The sequence below is a fragment of the Ipomoea nil genome, unplaced genomic scaffold, assembly GCF_001879475.1.
Source record: "Ipomoea nil cultivar Tokyo-kokei standard unplaced genomic scaffold, Asagao_1.1 scaffold1407, whole genome shotgun sequence".
In the NCBI taxonomy this organism is placed as follows: domain Eukaryota; kingdom Viridiplantae; phylum Streptophyta; class Magnoliopsida; order Solanales; family Convolvulaceae; genus Ipomoea; species Ipomoea nil.
In genome coordinates, this window is record NW_017617835.1 from 4558953 (window position 1) to 4577486 (window position 18534).

The 18534-nt window shown below is 35.5% G+C and overlaps 3 protein-coding genes across 3 annotated transcripts; all 3 read right to left on the reverse strand.

Moving 5' to 3' along the window:
* Window positions 1-1595: 1595 nt before the first annotated feature.
* On the reverse strand, window positions 1596-3331 carry LOC109186131 (aspartic proteinase PCS1). The gene has a single exon (XM_019336044.1). It carries the CDS (start codon window positions 3076-3078, stop codon window positions 1759-1761), a length of 1320 nt encoding a protein of 439 aa, XP_019191589.1. The 5' UTR covers window positions 3079-3331; the 3' UTR covers window positions 1596-1758.
* A 9104-nt stretch (window positions 3332-12435) lies between these two features.
* Window positions 12436-14407, reverse strand: LOC109186888 (E3 ubiquitin-protein ligase RDUF1-like). Its single transcript, XM_019337071.1, has one exon. The coding sequence runs from the start codon at window positions 14247-14249 to the stop codon at window positions 13125-13127; it is 1125 nt and encodes a 374-aa protein (XP_019192616.1). The 5' UTR covers window positions 14250-14407; the 3' UTR covers window positions 12436-13124.
* A 1579-nt stretch (window positions 14408-15986) lies between these two features.
* Window positions 15987-17944, reverse strand: LOC109186185 (glycerol-3-phosphate acyltransferase 5-like). The gene is made up of 2 exons (XM_019336109.1): window positions 17307-17944; window positions 15987-16960 (listed from the first exon to the last, which is right to left on the reverse strand). Exons 1-2 carry the CDS (start codon window positions 17868-17870, stop codon window positions 16025-16027), a joined length of 1500 nt encoding a protein of 499 aa, XP_019191654.1. The 5' UTR covers window positions 17871-17944; the 3' UTR covers window positions 15987-16024.
* Between the last annotated feature and the right edge of the window lie 590 nt (window positions 17945-18534).

Below are 18534 nucleotides of genomic sequence, written 5' to 3' on the forward strand. Positions count from 1 at the left end.
AACTAGGCATTATATTCTTTTAGGAGTTTTAGCAGAGTAAAGTTTTTACACTGTGTCAGAATTATCGGACAAAAAAATAATTAAGGTTGATTTGTCTTGCCATTTAATGTAACTACTCAAATTTTAAAATAATGAAAAGCCAAAGAGAAGTAAAGCCATAAATGAATCTGACCCTCTTCAACCCTAATATAAGACATGTTTAGTGAAAATTTAATATCCAGTTGTGTGTATATATAGTATGAGAGAAAAAATTAAGTGTTAATTAGTACTAATGTCTTTTTGTATTGTGTATAATCATATATGTCATTTGAATTATATTAGATACTATCAGCATTTGTTCCCGCAGTACATGGTATTAAAGCCCGGCACCCGTGTGAATAAACATTTTAAATTTTTTTTAAATATTTTATACATTATTTATAGTTCGAATATATTAAACAGGTTTCAGGACGAGTTCAGGTATCATGCCAGTAATGTTAAACGAGTTTGGGACATGTACAAATTAATGTGAGTAATATTCGTTCAAGTTCATGAGTGACTAAACATGCTGAAACTCTACCTACATGTCTTCATCCTTTTTACCATTATGTTATTTGGGTTATATCTAATATTGTCTAAACAATATATAGTTCAAAAGGTACCATGGTCAACCAACATCTTATAAATCTCTTAGCTTATATTAATACACTATTGTTTATAGTTTGAAATATACTATGCATTTCTCAGACAAATTCAAGCTAATAAGTATCCTTCAAGACTTCCAAGTAATGTTAAACATGTATAAGACTTTCACGGTCGCTATCTGAATGTGCATTATGAGTGAAGTATATCTTGTGACCTTGAGTTGCTTATTGCTGGATGACTTAAAAATATTTAATTTATTAGACTAAACTTCACAAGTAATATTCAATCAAATTTGAATAATTCTCGATATATTTGAGTTGGAGAATGACTAAATGCGCAAATACCTTACTTGTTTTCGTGCTTTTAACATTATATTATTATATATCCAGTGTAAGAACAAGTCGCAATTGTACTATAAAAATACTCCATGGATACAAGGAAAAGGCAGCAGCAGTGGTAGTGCCCACAAATGAAGACCAGAAAGAAGAGAAAAGAGGTGACGACAACACCAAACATCTTTCACACATCCCAATTTTATCACTTTTTTCTTGTCGTTTCTTCATTCTTCCATCATGCCAACCATTCTTTATTTCTTTCCGCCACCATGTACTCCCCCTCTTTAATTTGTAGCCTAGTAGGTAAACTAGTTCACTCAATCTTTCTCTAAACAAATACACAAAATAATGTTCATCCCACTCAACTAATCAAAGTGTAACTACACTTTAATAAGACATGTTCTTTTCCTACAAAACATATATCACTCAAAAGTCAGAGTCCTTACAAACAAATATCTACTTGATTGTATAAGAAATAGCCACTTTAACTTATTTTGATATCATTTTGTATTAACCAGCAGGGGGAATGGAAGGGAAAAACGAAATGAGATAGGGAGGGAGAGAGAAGGGTCCAAGAGAGGGATCGCAACCAACTGAAATTGAATCATCTACTCTATTACGTTTGATCACAAAAAATATGAACCAGCTGAAAATCTCATTGTCTGCTCAATACTTATCAAGATTTGTAACAATAGTAATATACACATTTAGGTGTATTATTGTTGGCAATGTATGTACTCTCACTTTAATAATATGATATATTTTGTGAAGGAAAGAATTAAAAAGAGGGTAAGAAAAGTCATAAGCCAAGTCCCAATCTTTGACTAGCTAAATCACACCTAACCTCAGCTAACCCCACTCTTGACTTGGCAAGATCAAACTCCATCCATAGATTTTGTTGATGATGGTGTCCAATCACATAAGCCTCAATCCCTAGCAAATCCGAATTCCCAAATGTGAAACAATAGATTTGGTCCTTCCCCCGGGTCTGACCCGGAACTTTGTACAACAATTTCTCCCCACTCACACTCATCTCTGCTCCATTAAACATAAGTGTCACAGCTGGCAATGTTGCAGGCAGACTCGCCCGAGTTGACTCAACAAGAAAGCACAAATCCATGGCTCCTTGGAACACAAAGTCCGGTTCGTTTAAGGGTCTTAGAATCCCTCTTGTTTGCCTTGTGAACTCGTTCTTTAACGGCGTGTAGGCCGGGCCGAGAAGGAAGGTGAATTGGGTGCCCGAGTCGACCATGGTTTGGCCCGCGCCGGTGTGGTCCGGGTTTAGGACGGTTTTGGGGATGGGTAGAACGGTGCCGGAAACCTTGATGCCGGCCAGCTGGACGGTGTACGCCGCCCTGTCGAACGACGGCAGCGGCGTTGATATCTTGATTAGTGGCGTGTAGCTCAGCGGCTTCAGCCACGGGAAGTTGGCTTCCCCGAAGAGCAAAACGCCGGCGGTGTCCCGGCCCGGAATGCAGTACGAAAACGCCGGAAAGCCCATTTGCGAAACGAACGATAACCCGCCCAGGTTCATCCCCATTAACCCGGTCATCTTAGCGTCCTCACCCGGGTTCGAGCTCGACCCGGAATCCATGCACCCGAACACCACTCCGGGCAGGCCCGAATTCCCAATCCGGAAAGTCTCCGCCGCCAGATTTCCTTCCACCGACGACGCATCGGCGTAGGACAGGATGACGTGGCAGAGGCTTTTCGGGTCGCACGAAACGGGTATGGGAAAATCCCGGGTCCGGGTCCTGCATGTCGACGAAGAACAGGGCACCGGAGAATACGTCCTGGAAAGAACCGGCGAGAAAACGGAGGGCGTGTTTGGCGTCTTCTTGCAATGAACCCATGAAAGCTCACTCCCAGTATCAAGAACCATCGTAACCGCCTGCGGCGGCGACCCCACCGCCAAACTCACCGTCAAAGAAACATTATGGTTAAACGGCAGCTTGTTCGGAGCCTTTAAGGCGGCTGCAGAAACAGACGACGACAATTCCTTAGCTTCCAGACTCAGCAACATTACAGGCTTCTGCTTTGAAGAAACACAACAACAGAGGTTGTTTATCGCCATCAAAGTGCAGAGCATCATCAAGAATTGAAGCCTTGTAGACTCCATGGCATAGCTTCAAAGCTTTAAATCTTTTTTTCTTTTTTTTTTTCCCTTTTTCTGGGATTTTGGTTTGCAGGGTCTGTAGAATTTATATATATACTAGTGTATATATAATAATGTGTATTATCATAGCCAGAAGAAGAAAGAGCAGCTGTATTGTACTGAATATATGTGACTGAGAATTCAGTTTTCTGTGGTTCACCAAACAGCTGTTGAAGCTTGCTACCAGTCTACCACTTTGGGCAATATATATATATATATATATATATATATATATATATATATATAAAGCAACTTAGTGGTTATGATTTTCTTCGTAATTCAAAAATATGTATAGTACTTATTTTTTTCAAAAGGTTAACCCCAACCCTACACCTCTGTCTGACAGAGCATCTAGGAGAATGTAAATCATGGTAACTAAGGTTGCTCCCACACTGCCTATCAACTGAATAGCATCTGGGAGGATGTAAATCATGGTAACTTAATTGAACAACATGAAAGGTACACTGCCTGTAACTTAATTGAACAACATGAAAGGTTGCTCCCACACTGCCGCTGGTGAGACCTGATCCCTGGTTATTCTTTCCAATTTTTACCTCTATGACCAGTTGAACTGCCCATGTGGGTAAAATATGTACTTATTGTATATATGTATGTATATCATTAATTATTGGTGTTAGCAACCAAAATAATTATATACACACCCACACTCTTTATTTTGTAATGATGCAATCTTGTGCTTTTTTTTTTGGGTACATAACAATCTTGTGCTTATGGCATACGGAATTAATAAATTATGTAACTTTATATAGGTTGATCAATATTGGTATCTTTTATACCATATACAATCATGCATAGTATGTTAGGTTGCACAGACATATAACAAGATTATAAATATATATTTTTTCTTTAACCTTCCAACACGAGACACGTTTCTAGATGAAACGAAAAAAGCTAGTAAGTAGGGTATGGGGGCAAATAGGTAGGTAGGGTCGGGCAAGAGTTGAACACTCGTGTGTTTTTGTTTGAAGAATGGGGGTCTATGTTTCCTAAACAAGATTGCCTTTTTGAACTGGCTTTTAGAGTATATAGGATATAGGATAGGATTATAGGTCTTCTTGAGAATCAAAATTTCTCCCCAAATTTGATCAGTTTAATTTATATTTTATTAATTTCTTCATAATAGGTCAATTAAATTTGAACCCACATTGTTAATCATATTTGGAGATTTTGAAATAAGAAAATAGAATGTATAATAATTAAACCCACCATTGGCTAATGGAATTTTGGGGTTTTCTTATTAAATAAGTATGAATTTTTTGTCTTGAGTTAGAGAAGAATATGTAGTATGTAAAAGTGTACACTAAATAAAGTATGAAATGGGATATTGAATTTTAAAATAAGTAAGTATGGGCAATTATGGTGTATATTTTATTTGTATATATATTTATCTCACTTAAGTGACTTTGTCTCGGTGCCTATTATAAAAAATGCATATGACATAGTATTTTGGTCATATAAAATAATTGAAACAAGAAAATAAAATGTACATGGTTTCTTTTAAAAAAAGACATGACTACACGAAATTATGTACATCTTTAGTATATTCAATCTAGCTTGGATTCTCATAATGAGATTCACTTGCTATGTTTAGCATATTCAACTAGTATAACTTAACCTAGATTCAAGTACTTATTTTTCATGGGGTAACAACCCTAGTCAAGTTGGTATGATAATTAGCTTAACAGTTACAATGTTTTAAGTTCAAGTGCGAGCTTCACATAGAATTCACATATAAATAGTGGTTATAGGCTTTAATTTCTCATAAATCAAAATAATTATTTTCATTTATTTTTTTACTTGTATTTTAATATTTTTTTAAAAACCCACAATTTAAAACACAAAATATAACTAACTGTTTGTTCCAACATGGTATCAGTTACCATTTTTTTTTTAAAAAAAAAAATTTAACACAATGATTATGTAATTCAAACTTTTTTGAAATATACTATAAATGTTAGCATCAATTTGCTTGATATTGGAAACATAAGTGAGCTAGCTGTGGTTTCTTAGTGTCTTGTGCCTACATATTAATAAATTGGTGATGCAGCTGTACTATATATATATATATATATATATATATATATATATATATATATATATATATATATATCTTAACAACTGAAAAGAACTGTTGACCTTTATAAATTTATTACTTAATTTGCCTGTAAAGCACAAGTATGTCTGACTATGAAACAAGACACTTGTTTAGGAACACAAAGAAAATAGTGAAAAGTCTCGAAAGCATGATCAAGTGGCCGGTGAAATATGATTCTTATAATTGAAGATCAAGTTACGACTTTAATTATACGTATAAGGTCTTTCTATTATGGTTGTAGTTTGCTTTTCCTATGTAATTTTGGGTTAAGCTATTACAAAGGAGTGGAGTTTATCTAATAATAATGATAGTGATTGCGGATTTTCATTGTATGTCACCCAAAAAAAAAAAGTATGAGTAACTATGAAAGTGTGTATGAGATCTCGTTGTGAGTTTCTCTCGTCACTCAAAAAAAAAAGTAGTAACTATGAAATTGTGTACGAGATTTATTTTATTTGGTACATACATGATTATTTTCGGTGTATAATCTTAATTAATTGATCGATGATTTTTTTTTTTAAAAAGAAGTTGTAAGTGGGTTAAATAATTAGGTATTGTAAATTGAAAATTGAGGCATATATATTACCACTAATAATCAATACAATGATACTTTAAGTTTTCACCAATTATTAACTCACTATATGTTATGTTTTTAAAAACTTGTTGGGGCTATGCTTTGCTTTCAAGTTTTACAATTGTTTATTTCAAAAACTGTGTTGTATTGCTACTAAACTACCATATTAGAGAGATGGTGGATCGGTGGTAAGTTCACTAATGATTTGTTAATTTGAGTGAATTTTTTTTTTTAAACTAAGTATTGGGTTCGGGTTTTGTAAATTAAGAGATCGATGTAGGAAGGATTTCTCCGCAAAAGAGTTTAGTCTAGTAAGATAAATGTTGAATCAGTAGTTAACATCCAAAGTGACTCCTAAAACTTTCTTGATTTTACCATTCCTAGCAATGTTGAATCAGTTAACATCCAGTAATTAAATTCCCAACAATCTAATATTCCCTAAAGTAATCTAACATTTCTTGAACCAAACGACCCTTAGGAGTTGGGCGCTTGTAATTATATATCGAATGACTATTTTGGTCCATCTTTTTATAAGTTATTAGCCTCATTTTAAATCTATACATATTTTTATCATAGATGTAAAAAAAATGAAACAATGACATAAGAACCTATATAGAGCATGTTAAGCACGCGTGTATAGTAACCGTGTAATAGAATGTGTCACTTGACCCGCACGAGTTTAACTCAATGATTTAGTGGGCAGTATTTGAGAGAAGAGACCAAGGTTCGAACATCGACGGCGTCAGTGTGGGAATTATGTCCAAAATGAACAGATTCCTTGTGCGCACCGGCATTTGGCCCTGTCTATGGAGTCACCGTGATTTACATCCTCCCACATACTCTATCGAGTTGGGGATATTTGCCCACATGTAATTAAGAGACTAATTTGGCCCGGCCAATAATTTACATATTATTAGTTATTACACATGAGCGAGTTCTCACCCTCGAATAGTGGTACGATTGCGGGTTTCCTTCTTCACCAAAAAAAAAAAAAAACTAATTTGACCATTCATACTTATTTAGAGATCAAAAGTACAATTAACTTTTTTTTTTTAATTTTTTTTTCATATCAAAGAATTGTGATGCATTTCAATTTTCAACCAAACATTTAATCTAATGGTAAAATTATACATTTATCTATTCACATATAAAAATTTTAAGATGTTAATTGCACCGAGTACAACTAAAAGTGAATGTAAAAAAAAAAAAAAAAAAAAGTTTAAACTTGGTGCACTAGAGTCAGGGTCATTAAAACCTTTTAGGTTGTACCCCATGCAAGAGACACTATATAAAGAGACACTATATAAATCAACTGTGTAAAATTTTCCGCTGTATATAGGAAATTAAAAAAAAAAAAAAAAAAAAAACATGAACTTTAGTCAAACAACTTGAATAGTGTTTATCGAGATCAAAGAATGAACTACAAGACTGGACGTTAAAAAAATAATATGTAGCTCGAGATAATACATCGTCCTCAACATTATTATCAACCAATTAATCAATAATTAATTATGAAAATAACAACATAATGATTTAAAATTGAAGTAAAATAAACGAATGCTAACATTATATCTACCATCACTTTCAGTCTTTCAGCCATGTCCTCCACATCCAATTACTATGGTAGACAATTGATGACAGGTTCATCTGTTTCACACCTAATAATTAGTTAAACTCAAGCAATTAAGTCTTCTAAGTAATAAAACCTCGGCATTATTTGGACGGTACTATGTGACAAAATAATTAATAATAGTACCCAGATTTGTTGTTTCAAAATTAGATTTTTAGCCCGAAAGGACGATCAAATGGATGAAGCATGTCATACTAGAAGGTTACATATTTAATTCTTGCCAATACTTTTTCAGTTGAGCTAGTCGCGTAAGTCTTTCTAGTGTGGTTTACTGACTATTACACATATACATAGGAGCAAAGCTACTTTTGGGTAGTGACAGTATGTTTCTCTCGTCACCTAAAAAAAAAATTAAAAAGGAGCTTCAAAAAGGGTCGAATGGTGGAGCATGATTATCATACTAGAAGTCACGTTACGAGTTTGATTTTTGCCAATACCCTCTTGATTGAGTCTGTCCTAAAAAAAATTTTTAATGCAATTTATTATTTTATAGTATAATTCACAAATTTACTAGCTATTACAATTTACACCAGAATAGATTTATCTGATGGCTGATGCATACAATCAAATAATTGTTGCGGTTTCTTTGTCATAAAAAAAAAATTGAATTTTTAGTTCTAAATTCATCTTTTTAGTCAATATTTCCAGCTACCCTTTTCCCAAATGTCGATATGATCTCTTTCTTCAGTCCTGCTCCAAACCTGTTACAAGATTCCTTCAATTTTGTTTTTATTAAAATGATTATTGCAGGCCTATAATTATTAATTTATTATTACTAAATGTCAAATATAATTAATGATTTAAAGATTTTGAATTAGTTATAATTAATAATTTGAACACTCTCAATCAATTAGAGAAATAAAATATCTCTATAGATAATGATTATGGAGTGTTAATAGTGCAATTTAAGAGAAAATATATAATATTCTTTCAATTAGGACTATTGTGTAAATTATTTGTGAGGCACATTTAATCATTTATTAGTTATTATCAAATGGGCATATTTAATCCCTTAGGGTCAAACCAGCCACTTTATTAAGTGACATTTTAGTGACAAAATCGAACTCCTTACTTTTAAATATAAGAATTATACTCCACACACTAATCACCTCTTTCAAAGCAAATGAATCACAATTATTATAGTATGATAATATTGATTATTGAAGTAATTGTTAACTACATATTCAAAATATAATGATTGTAACTAATAGTTGGTAAGGCTTACCTTCGTATATAAAGATTGATTACAATTTAGATTATTAGATACATACATCATTACTTACATACTTTTCTTGTAATTAAATAGAAATTAGGGCTTGCGTGCATGTCGTTCAACTTTGGTTTCCAGTTGGCTTCTTAATTGGTGTTTGAGTGTATTTTTGTCATGGAGGATTCAATGCCGAAAGGGATATTACTTTGTTATTTACCATAAGATTGGGTTGATGTAATTTTCATGGTAAGAAAATGATATGCGTGCTGTGCTGGTCCAATTGGTTGGTATTAGGTTAATTTTTGTGATTTGGTTATACTTTTATAATATAAATTTATAGGTCTCGACTCTAAAGTTTAAAAAAACAAGTGAGTTATTATGATTAAGATATTTTTGTTGCGGAGAATTCAAAGGCAAAAAGGTTGTCATTTGATACCACAAGATTGTGTAGATGTAATTTTCATGGTAAGCAAATAATGTGTTGGTCGAGTTGGTGATATTGGGATACAACCATGTTTCCTATAGGCATGATGGAGATAGGGAGTTATTGGTCGCCGTGGTGAACATCAAGGAAATTAAACATGTAACAGTTGGGATTGAGAACAAATAAGTCTTGTGTACATAAGACTGACTTACTTAAATGAGACGGGTATATTGCAAATGATTGCAGAAAACGTAAACCGCACTAGAAAAATCTCATGCGAGTATGTAACTAATTGATTCAACGACCGAGAGGGTGTTGACAAAAATCAAACTCCTGATCTTTAGATACAAAAATCATGCTTCACACACTTAAGCAAGAAGTAACAAGTTTAATTTTAATTTTTTTACGATTTCAAATGATTTTTTTTAAAAAAATAGTTGTAATGATATAATGACAATGGAATTTGGTAAGTCAAACAAAAGAGAACAAGTGGATTGGTTGCCATATCTCTGTCACATAGGTTATTGTCAATGGTGCATGCAAGGCGTGATGGACGATACATTGATTCTTAATTATCCAAACGCGGTTTTGTTTATTCTCCAATTTCGTGTAGCCTCTTGCTTCAATAGGAACCATTCATACAAAAATATTACATATACATTTTTTTAAAATATCGATTTAATTTATTTTCTTCTATCCTATTTTATATCTCTGATTAAATTAATTAGGTTTTAATTCAAACAATTTATAATTTAATTTCATAAATTAATTTAATATTAATAATGAATTAAATAAATTCAAAGTTTTAAGATGTCGAACAACACTGATGTCATGATGTCATACCTAGTACAATTGTGTAGGTGCAATGGGTTGTATCTAGTGTTGTTGGCAATAGCATCTACGCTAACAATACATTGTACACCCAAATGGTTGCTACATATGCGTGTTTGTACCATGTATAGCACCTCACCTAGGGGTGCAAATGAGTTAAGCTGTTTGAGTTGAATTTGATGAATATTTAAATTCAGTTTTGTTATTGTTGAGCCGAGCTTAAACTCTAATAGTTCGAGTGACAAATCGAGACAAATTTGAACATCTTAATACTTGATTCAAGTAGCTCACAAGCCTAATAGAGTTTTTATATTTATTATAATTAAAATGATTGACATATAATGTTTAGTTTTTGTATGATATTTTTTTTTAAAGTATGTATTAGTATAATCTTTTGTATAAAATTAGAAAATTTGAGCATAATCGAGTTGAGCTCGAATAGCTTGAACTTGAGCCAAATCGAGTTTGAGCTCAAAAAGTTAGGACCTGGCCAACCTTGAGTTGAACTCGAGTTTTTAATTTTAATTTTGAACTGAACCAAGCTTCGAATCTGATTACTTGGACCTGACTTGACTCAATTACACCCCTAACCACACCTACATATGTAGATCGTCACCATAAAATTTTCTTGAAATTTATATATTTAAATATTATAATAATTTTTTTTTAAATGAAAATGAAGAATATGTCATACAAATATGAAATGGAAAAAATATATCTGAACCAATTTTTTTAAAATAAAAAATAAAAAATTAATATGTTTCATTTCCATTGTGCTTGGAAGAAGATTATTCCTCCACCGAACCTCAAAAAATTATTACCTATGGTTGGTCTCCAATAATTCAAATTGCTACATCATCCATCATGCCACGTCAGTATGGGTTGATTTTTATTAGTTGACCTCATAGAATTGTCGTGGGAAAATTTGGTCAAATCCTTCCCATTTTGTCTTATCAATTTTTTATTTTTATTTTTTAGCTTCATAGCTATGATTACAAGACAAGTTTTACTTAAAATGCATATTTAGATAGCGATTTTTACAAATACAAAAGAATTGTATGTCAATAAAATTGTTTTTTTTTTTTTTTTGGCATTTGCTTTTCTTCTAGCTAGTATGCTGAATAGTTTGACCTCGTCTCATATATATACTTTTTTGTATCATTTCATTTGTATGATTTGATTAATGGAACTTATTTAAAATTAGTTACAATTTGATTTTTCATAATATTATGTTTAGTATTTAGTACCACAATGTTTCAGATTTAACTCTATGTGAGAGATGTCTTTGACCTTCTTTATTTAAGTCGGTCAACTATGTGCAACCTAAATTAATTTTGATCCTTGTGGTTATTTGTCAACAGTTTCACCTAGAGTTTACCTTCGAGTATCGATTGTGAATTTTCTCATAAATCAAAGTTCAGTATTTAGTATATAAAATTTATATATTAAGAAACTACATTGAAGAGAAATAGGTAATTTAATCAATAAATAAGAAATAGGAGAAGTAAAATGAGATGTATTTAAAGGTAGCAATTTAGGATAATTTGTCCCCTCGAACCTACTAAGCTAGTAAGCTGTAATGATATTTGAGGGCCAAAAATCATCAAAATTCATGATGTTTGTGAGGTTTGACAAACTCTGTATCCCATTAGGCTGGCAATTAACCACTGATTCTCCAAATTGTGAATTACTATGAGACAAAATCCCACAACTTAATAAGAGTTTTGCTGTCATCACATGGATAGGATAATCCTTGTATTAACCTTGTGAATTACTATGAGACCACCTGTCGAGTCCCGAGTTAGTTCTAATGGAGCCTATGCCTGGTTGGATGTAGTTGCAATTCAATTACAGCACAATTCTTTAACCACCCGAATTGCAGTGTTCAGTTGGAGGGAATTGTACAATTTCATCGAATTGCAATTTCCTCATTTTGTTGAATTGCAATTCATACCCTCTCCCATATGAATTGCAATTCAATGGGAAAAAGAAAAAAAAAAGAAAAAATTACCCTTGATTATTATTACACTAAGGATATTTTAGTCTTTATACCACTTCTTTCCTTCCAACCAAACGGTCTAGAGTGTTTGTTCTAGACCATGATAATTTATTTGAGTTAATACCTCCAATGGTCCTCCGAGTATTAGCGATTTACCAGTTATGGTCATCCGAATTGTGAATGACCTCCAATGGTCCTCCATGTTTTAAAAAATAACCACCCATAGTCCTTTTACGACGTCTCGTGATCATTTTAAACTCAAGATTTTTTTAAAAATTAGAACCACGAGTGGTTATTTTTTAAAACATGGAGGACCATTGGAGGTCAATCAAAACTCGGATGACCACAGCTGGTAAATCGCTAATACTCGGAGGACCATTGGAGGTATTAACTCTAATTTATTTGGACTAGTTCGGGTTCATTATCCCATCATCATGCTACCTAACTACACCCACCATAACATTAACAGCAGGTTTGTTGGGTGGGAAAAAGAATGTGAACCTTCATCCAACATTTCAACTACAACAAGAACAAAACTTCAATCATGCAAACTGATAAATAAACTATTTTTTCAGCTCTAAAGAAACCCCATCATGCAAACTGATAAATAAACTCGTTACATTATTAATCCAAAAATGAAAAGATAAGGTACCCAAGAAAAGGAATACACTTTCTCCAGCAACTAAAAGAATTTAAAAAGTATGAATGAAGATGTCATCTTGTCATGCTCCACCAAAGATCATACAATTTAAAAAGCTATAATCATAAAGTTTTATGATCCTTCGTAAGGATTCAATTACTCGGCACAGAAAAACGTTTAAAGCTGAAAGGCAAGGCCTAGCATCATCATGCGGGATCATCAAATTAAAGAAAAGAAATGCAGGTTAATTGCAAAGTCCAGGCTGTGTGTACCTTCTTCTTCCACTAACCCCTAGATTCTTTCGTTCTTGAAGTCATCCTTCACTGCTAAACCTTCTCACGCGAAAGTTCATAGTCCCAGCAGGTATTATTGCACTAAACCTCTTCTGCAGCAGCTTCCACACGAAAGTTATCCACAGCTGGTACTAAACCATCACTTCTAAACCTCTTCTGCAACGTCCCCGCGAATGCTTTGTTTGTGGTTAATCGGTATCCACAGCAGGATGTGCCACAGAAGATTCGCTATTGCATTATCATTATCTAGTTATTTACATCTCGTGATAGCAATCTCTCCCGGGGATTGAAGATCACCACCTTTGAGGTTCATCATTGGCCCCGAAACTCCAGCCCCTGCGTCTTCTGGTCGATAGTGAACTACTACTCCTGCGAGTTATCCTAGAGCCTAAGCTAGAATTGGAATGTGATGAACCAACTCTACCGAAACAGGCAAAGAGGTTGAAGAAAGCTCTTCTGAAGCCACCATTTTGCTGTGATTGATTGCCCCTAGAGCCCCAGGGAATTCTCCTGGGAACTCCATTGTTGTTGAACCCACCGTCCATTTCGGTGTAGACTAAGGGGAACTCTCTTTCCCCGCCTCTTCTACCCCCGGTGAACCGCCCCACGGCGAAACCGCCGCCGGGGAGCCTCCATATTGTTAACCCTACGGCTTCGTCATCGTTTGGTGTGATGTTTTGGGGATCTGATGAGCCCCTGATGGAGTCGCTAGGGTTTCTAGTGTCTGGGGGTAATTCGTGTCTACAAACAGGGCAGGAATTACGCATGGAAAGCCATGGGAGAATGCAATCGGAATGGAATAGATGCTTACAGGGCATTTCGCGAGCGTCGTTCCCGACCTCGAAGGGCTCCGTACAAACGGCGCAGTGAGATTCGGTGGATATGTGGGAATCCGCGATCTCGATCGTCGGCATTGACTCGATCGCCGCTTTTGACGCCGGCGGATTCTCGATTCCTCCGATGCCGTTCGCTTCAATTTGGGTCAACTGATCCAACAGGCGGTCGAAACCCGACCCGAGAAGAAACTCCGACATACTCGCCGGCAAAGGCCTCAATCCCGCCCCCGCCTCGTCGTCATAGTACAACTCAAACCCCCTCCCTCCTCCACCCCCTTCGCCGCCGCCATCCGACGGCCCTCGGAGAACAATGACGGGATTAAACGGCGAACGGTCCCAACCATTCCTTCTGCTCCTCCGGAGTCGCGGACTCGACCCGGAGCTCCGATCCAAATTCCGCATCATGAACATCGCCGACGACGGGAATCTCCGCCGTTGAGAATCCAAGGCGGAGGATCGGTTCGAATTGTCGATTTCCTCCACAAACCCGCTATTGCAATCCGGACACGCTACCGAACCCTGGCTCCAAACCCTCACAAACCTATTGCATCTGTAGCACCAATACGTTGAAGGCATCGACATCTCTATATATAGGATCTAAAATTCACGATAAATGGATACGAAAAATCAAATCTTTGGATGAAAAGATTGTGAAAATTTGAACCTTTTTTTGTGAATATTCCGGCGGGTTACACACGGAGGAGGCTGAAGGAAGGGTGTGAGTTGTGAGAGACCAATTATATGGGTAATGGGTCGAAAGTGAATAAACTTTTGTCTAGGGGTAAACTGGGAAACATAAAATATTGTGTATGACTTGGAATATAGTGTGTACAGAGACGTCTTGACTACGTGACACGTGTAGCTTTGGCTGGAACGTAAGCTCTACTGGCGCGTGAGATTGGGATAGTCAAGAGTGGGGAATTTGGGTGGTGATCTTTTTTTTTTTTTCAACAAGTTATCATTTTTTTTAAAGGAAAATGATAAATGGATTATGTGTATTATTTTTTCTTTATAAAAATACTAGTTTTACAGAATCATTGCCAATAATATGTAGATTTGATAGGGATTGAGACAAAATTGTGTAGATTCAAAATCTTAGATAATTTTGTGAAAAGTATTAATAGGACAAATGAAGATTGAACTCGATACATAATGAATTTTTAATTCTAAATTATTAATAAAAATAATTAGTTAATTACTAAATTATTTACGCTAGAATACTATTAACGGTTAAGAATTGAGGTTCTTAAATACCGAACTGAACTAATTTCGATTGAAATTAAAAATTTTCAAACTGAACTGAAATCAAACCAAACTATAATATTATGTTAAACCGAATAGTATTATTTTTTAAAAAACTGAAATACCAATACCAAAATTTGGAAAAAAAAAAAAAAAAAAAACTGAATACTGAAACTCCCACTTCTCATTAAAATTCAATAATAATAATACCACTAAAAATTTCGTAGTAATAATAATAATAATAATAATAATAATAATAATAATAATAATAATAATTATTATTATTATTATTATTATTATTATTATTATTATTATTATTATTATTATTATTGCATGAAAATATAGAAATTGTATAAAAAGGTAACTGAATTACCTTATTTGTTAAAACCTTACTTTTTCACTTTACACATTTTTTCTCAAATCTACATAATATTGTGTCTCTCTCCTCTCATTTACACATTAAAGTCATTGACCCAGTTTTACATGCTGATGCGCATTGCAGAAATAGGCTAATGATTTATATTTAAATAAGTATTTTAATGTATATCAATGCAAGATTATATAATATTTTTTTTGCCGAATTTGTTACACAAGGTCTTCCTAGTGCAGCCTACTTTTCATTTTAATTTACCAATTATTACATATGAGTGAGATTTATTTCATGTACACATTTAAATAATAGTACGTCTCGAGTTTTATTCATTGGTTCCTCCCCCAGAAACAAAACAAAAAAGATTTTTTAAAATTTTTAAGTAGTAGTAAAGTTGATCAAGAAAAAATCATTGTCAACTATAAACTTTAAATTAAACCTCGAGCTTTCTAGCTATGAAAATTTATATGTACTCATATTTTGCTGAATAAAATATATTTAACTCACATTTCAAGTATTTATGGCTGAAAAAGTAAACTCCAAAAATAAAACAACAAAAATTGAATAAAAATTATACACTCAAATTAACCCCACACACTGAATTACAGGAAATAACATCAGTATATTATTTAATGATTAAAAAATAAAAATAAAATCAAAAGAATATATAAACACAAACCCTGCCTTTCTGCATAATTAAAAAAAAAAAAAAAAAAACTTGTTTTTTTTTTTAATTTTATATTTTCTAGTGAATAAATGGCTTAAAAGTGCCCACCACCTTCTTGAACGTGCCCAGTAATTTCTTCACCCCATCGCCTCTGGAACTCGACACCACCGTTCCATCATTCCCCGCAAGAATTCTGTACTTATCTTTCCTCGTAAAGTTTGTGCACTCGAACCCTAACGTCGCCGCCAAGATCTTCTGCACATAATTCGCAACGTCGTACGGACTTTTCCCGGCCGAACATGTCGCCTCCACCGGCAGCTGGTTCAAGAATGTTACCTCGTACACCGGTCGAGGGTTCATGAAGAAGAAGATCGGGTCCATGGCTTTCCACCCCCGAGCGGTGGTTGCGTGGAAGAACCCCACTCTGTAGTTCATCGCCACGGGTACGATGCGGTCGGTTAGCTCCGCGAAAAGCGCGCTGAATCTTAACAGAAATGGCTCCCGGCACGTTGTTCCTTCCGGGCAGACGGCCAGGTCGCCGTTTTCGAGCTCGCGTTTGATCTTCTGGGCGTCTATGTCGCGGATTCTTGTGAGGCGGATGGTGGGGATTGGGGATAGGAGCTCGGAGAATCTGGAGACAGAGTAGGTGACGGCGGGGATTTTGCGGCCGAGGACGGCGGAGAGGACGACGGGGTCCATTAGGGTTCGGTGGGTGCAGACGAAGAGCACGCCGGATTTGGAGGCCGCCGGCACCGGGGGCTTGCCTTTGACTTTGACATTGCCGCCGAGTATGGGAGCTAGGAGGAGGACGAGGCGTATGGGAAAAGATGAATATATTACAATCCGAATGGCGGCGAGTAGGACCCCTAGCGGTATCCATAGGAGGATTAGGAGCGCCGTGGAGGGCGTCGGACGCTTCACAAGGCGGCCGTCGTGGAAAATCACCGGCGCCGGTTGAATCATATGTCGGTGGTCTTGCCCTTTGCTGCTCATAAATGGTGGACTCAACTTCTCCTGTTCATCATCATAAACCCATTGTTAATAAAGTTCCATAAAGTAAATTTCTATTCCATAAACACTTCTCAAGTCCTTGCCTAGAGCTTAGGACGTCTAGGCAGCGATTAATTAATACTTTAAGGGTATTGTATTTTCTATTTTATTTTTTTTTATCTAGGCTACCTCTAGCTGGTGTTTATGAGGCCGGCCACTTAACTGACCAGCGCAGCTGTCTAGACCATCAGTTATGATGATATGCTAGATGGTTGGCGTCTAGTGCTTAAGCGCGATTAGATTAACTGTCAAACTTGTAATATTATAATTAAAAGTATGTCTAATATTACTTAGAGAGCTAATATTTTACCTTGCACAAGGAAAGGTAGGAAGAAGCCGGATTGGAGCGTCCAAGGCCTAAGCTAGGTAGACCATGATCATCACCTTCAAACAACGTTGCAACACGTTCATGAATGGAATCAAAATCCTCCTTGATGAATCCAGTGGCGAATCCGAACTGATTCACGGCGAGTTCGCTCCCGACAACCTCGTCGGCTCTCAAATGCTCCTTCACGAACATCTCCACCATGATCCTCGGCATCCTCGTCACCACCACCCGCCGTCTCTCGCCGCCGCCGCTGAAAACCCTCCAAGCCTCCATCTCAACGTCGTCCAAGTAAAACTTGGGCAGAACCGCCCTCGCCACCGCCTCAATCTCCGACATCCTCACCCCGGCGGTGGCCACGAAAATCATCACCTTCAACCCCATCTCCCCCTTCCCGAAAACCTCCAGCGCCCTAATCGCCGGCCATAGCATCAGCAGCGCCGCGAACCGGAGCAACCCCGACGCCTCGAACGCCACCAGCATGAAGTAGCAGAACGGGTCTGGGTCCTTCAACAGCGTCCCTTCTAGCTCAGAAACCACAGACTCCATTAATGGCGGCCAAGATTGTCTCTTTCTTTCTTTCTTGTTTATTATTTTCTTCGATCTAATCGTTATAATTAAGAATATAATCAAAGGGTTGTTAGATGAAGGAGGATTGAATTGAATCTAATCTGTTGTAATGGAAGAATGAAGCTGTTTAGATTATCTGTAGACAAATGGTGTCTTCTATATATGTATTCAAAGCGGAGACATGTTTGCATGGGAATGCAAGACATGTACGCCACGTTATAGCCAATTACCGGTGACTTAACTCTACCAACTACTAATTTTAAACTGTCCTAAAAACATAAATATGACAACCTTTTCGTTGTTCTAAAAACCATTTTAAAATGATTCTCTTTTAGGTTACTTACTAACGTAATTTCCAACAATAAATTGTATAGTATTTTGGGAAAATGACATTTAACTTTTAGTTATTAGTTGTAATTGTGTATTAACTATTAACGTGTATGCTGTTGATTCTTCGATCTTATAGTGCATTACCGGCAATTTACTAACTACTCTAAATTCTTAGGTTGTATAGATTTTGATTTATAAGAAAATTAATATGTTACTCTCATGAATTGTATAAATTTAGTTCGATTGGTATAAATTCTTAATAAAATGACGGATTTGGTCATTGTTAAAATTAGCATTTAGTTAAAACTGGAGA

Bases quoted from the DNA above. Each gene is read 5' to 3' on its own strand.
- LOC109186888 (XM_019337071.1), bottom strand. From the start codon at position 14,249: ATGTCGATGCCTTCAACGTATTGGTGCTACAGATGCAATAGGTTTGTG.
- LOC109186131 (XM_019336044.1), bottom strand. From the start codon at position 3,078: ATGGAGTCTACAAGGCTTCAATTCTTGATGATGCTCTGCACTTTGATG.
- LOC109186185 (XM_019336109.1), bottom strand. From the start codon at position 17,870: ATGGAGTCTGTGGTTTCTGAGCTAGAAGGGACGCTGTTGAAGGACCCA. The intron at 16,961-17,306 runs GTAAAATATTAG...GATGATGAACAG, and splicing joins CCTACCTTTCCTTGTGCAAG to GAGAAGTTGAGTCCACCATT.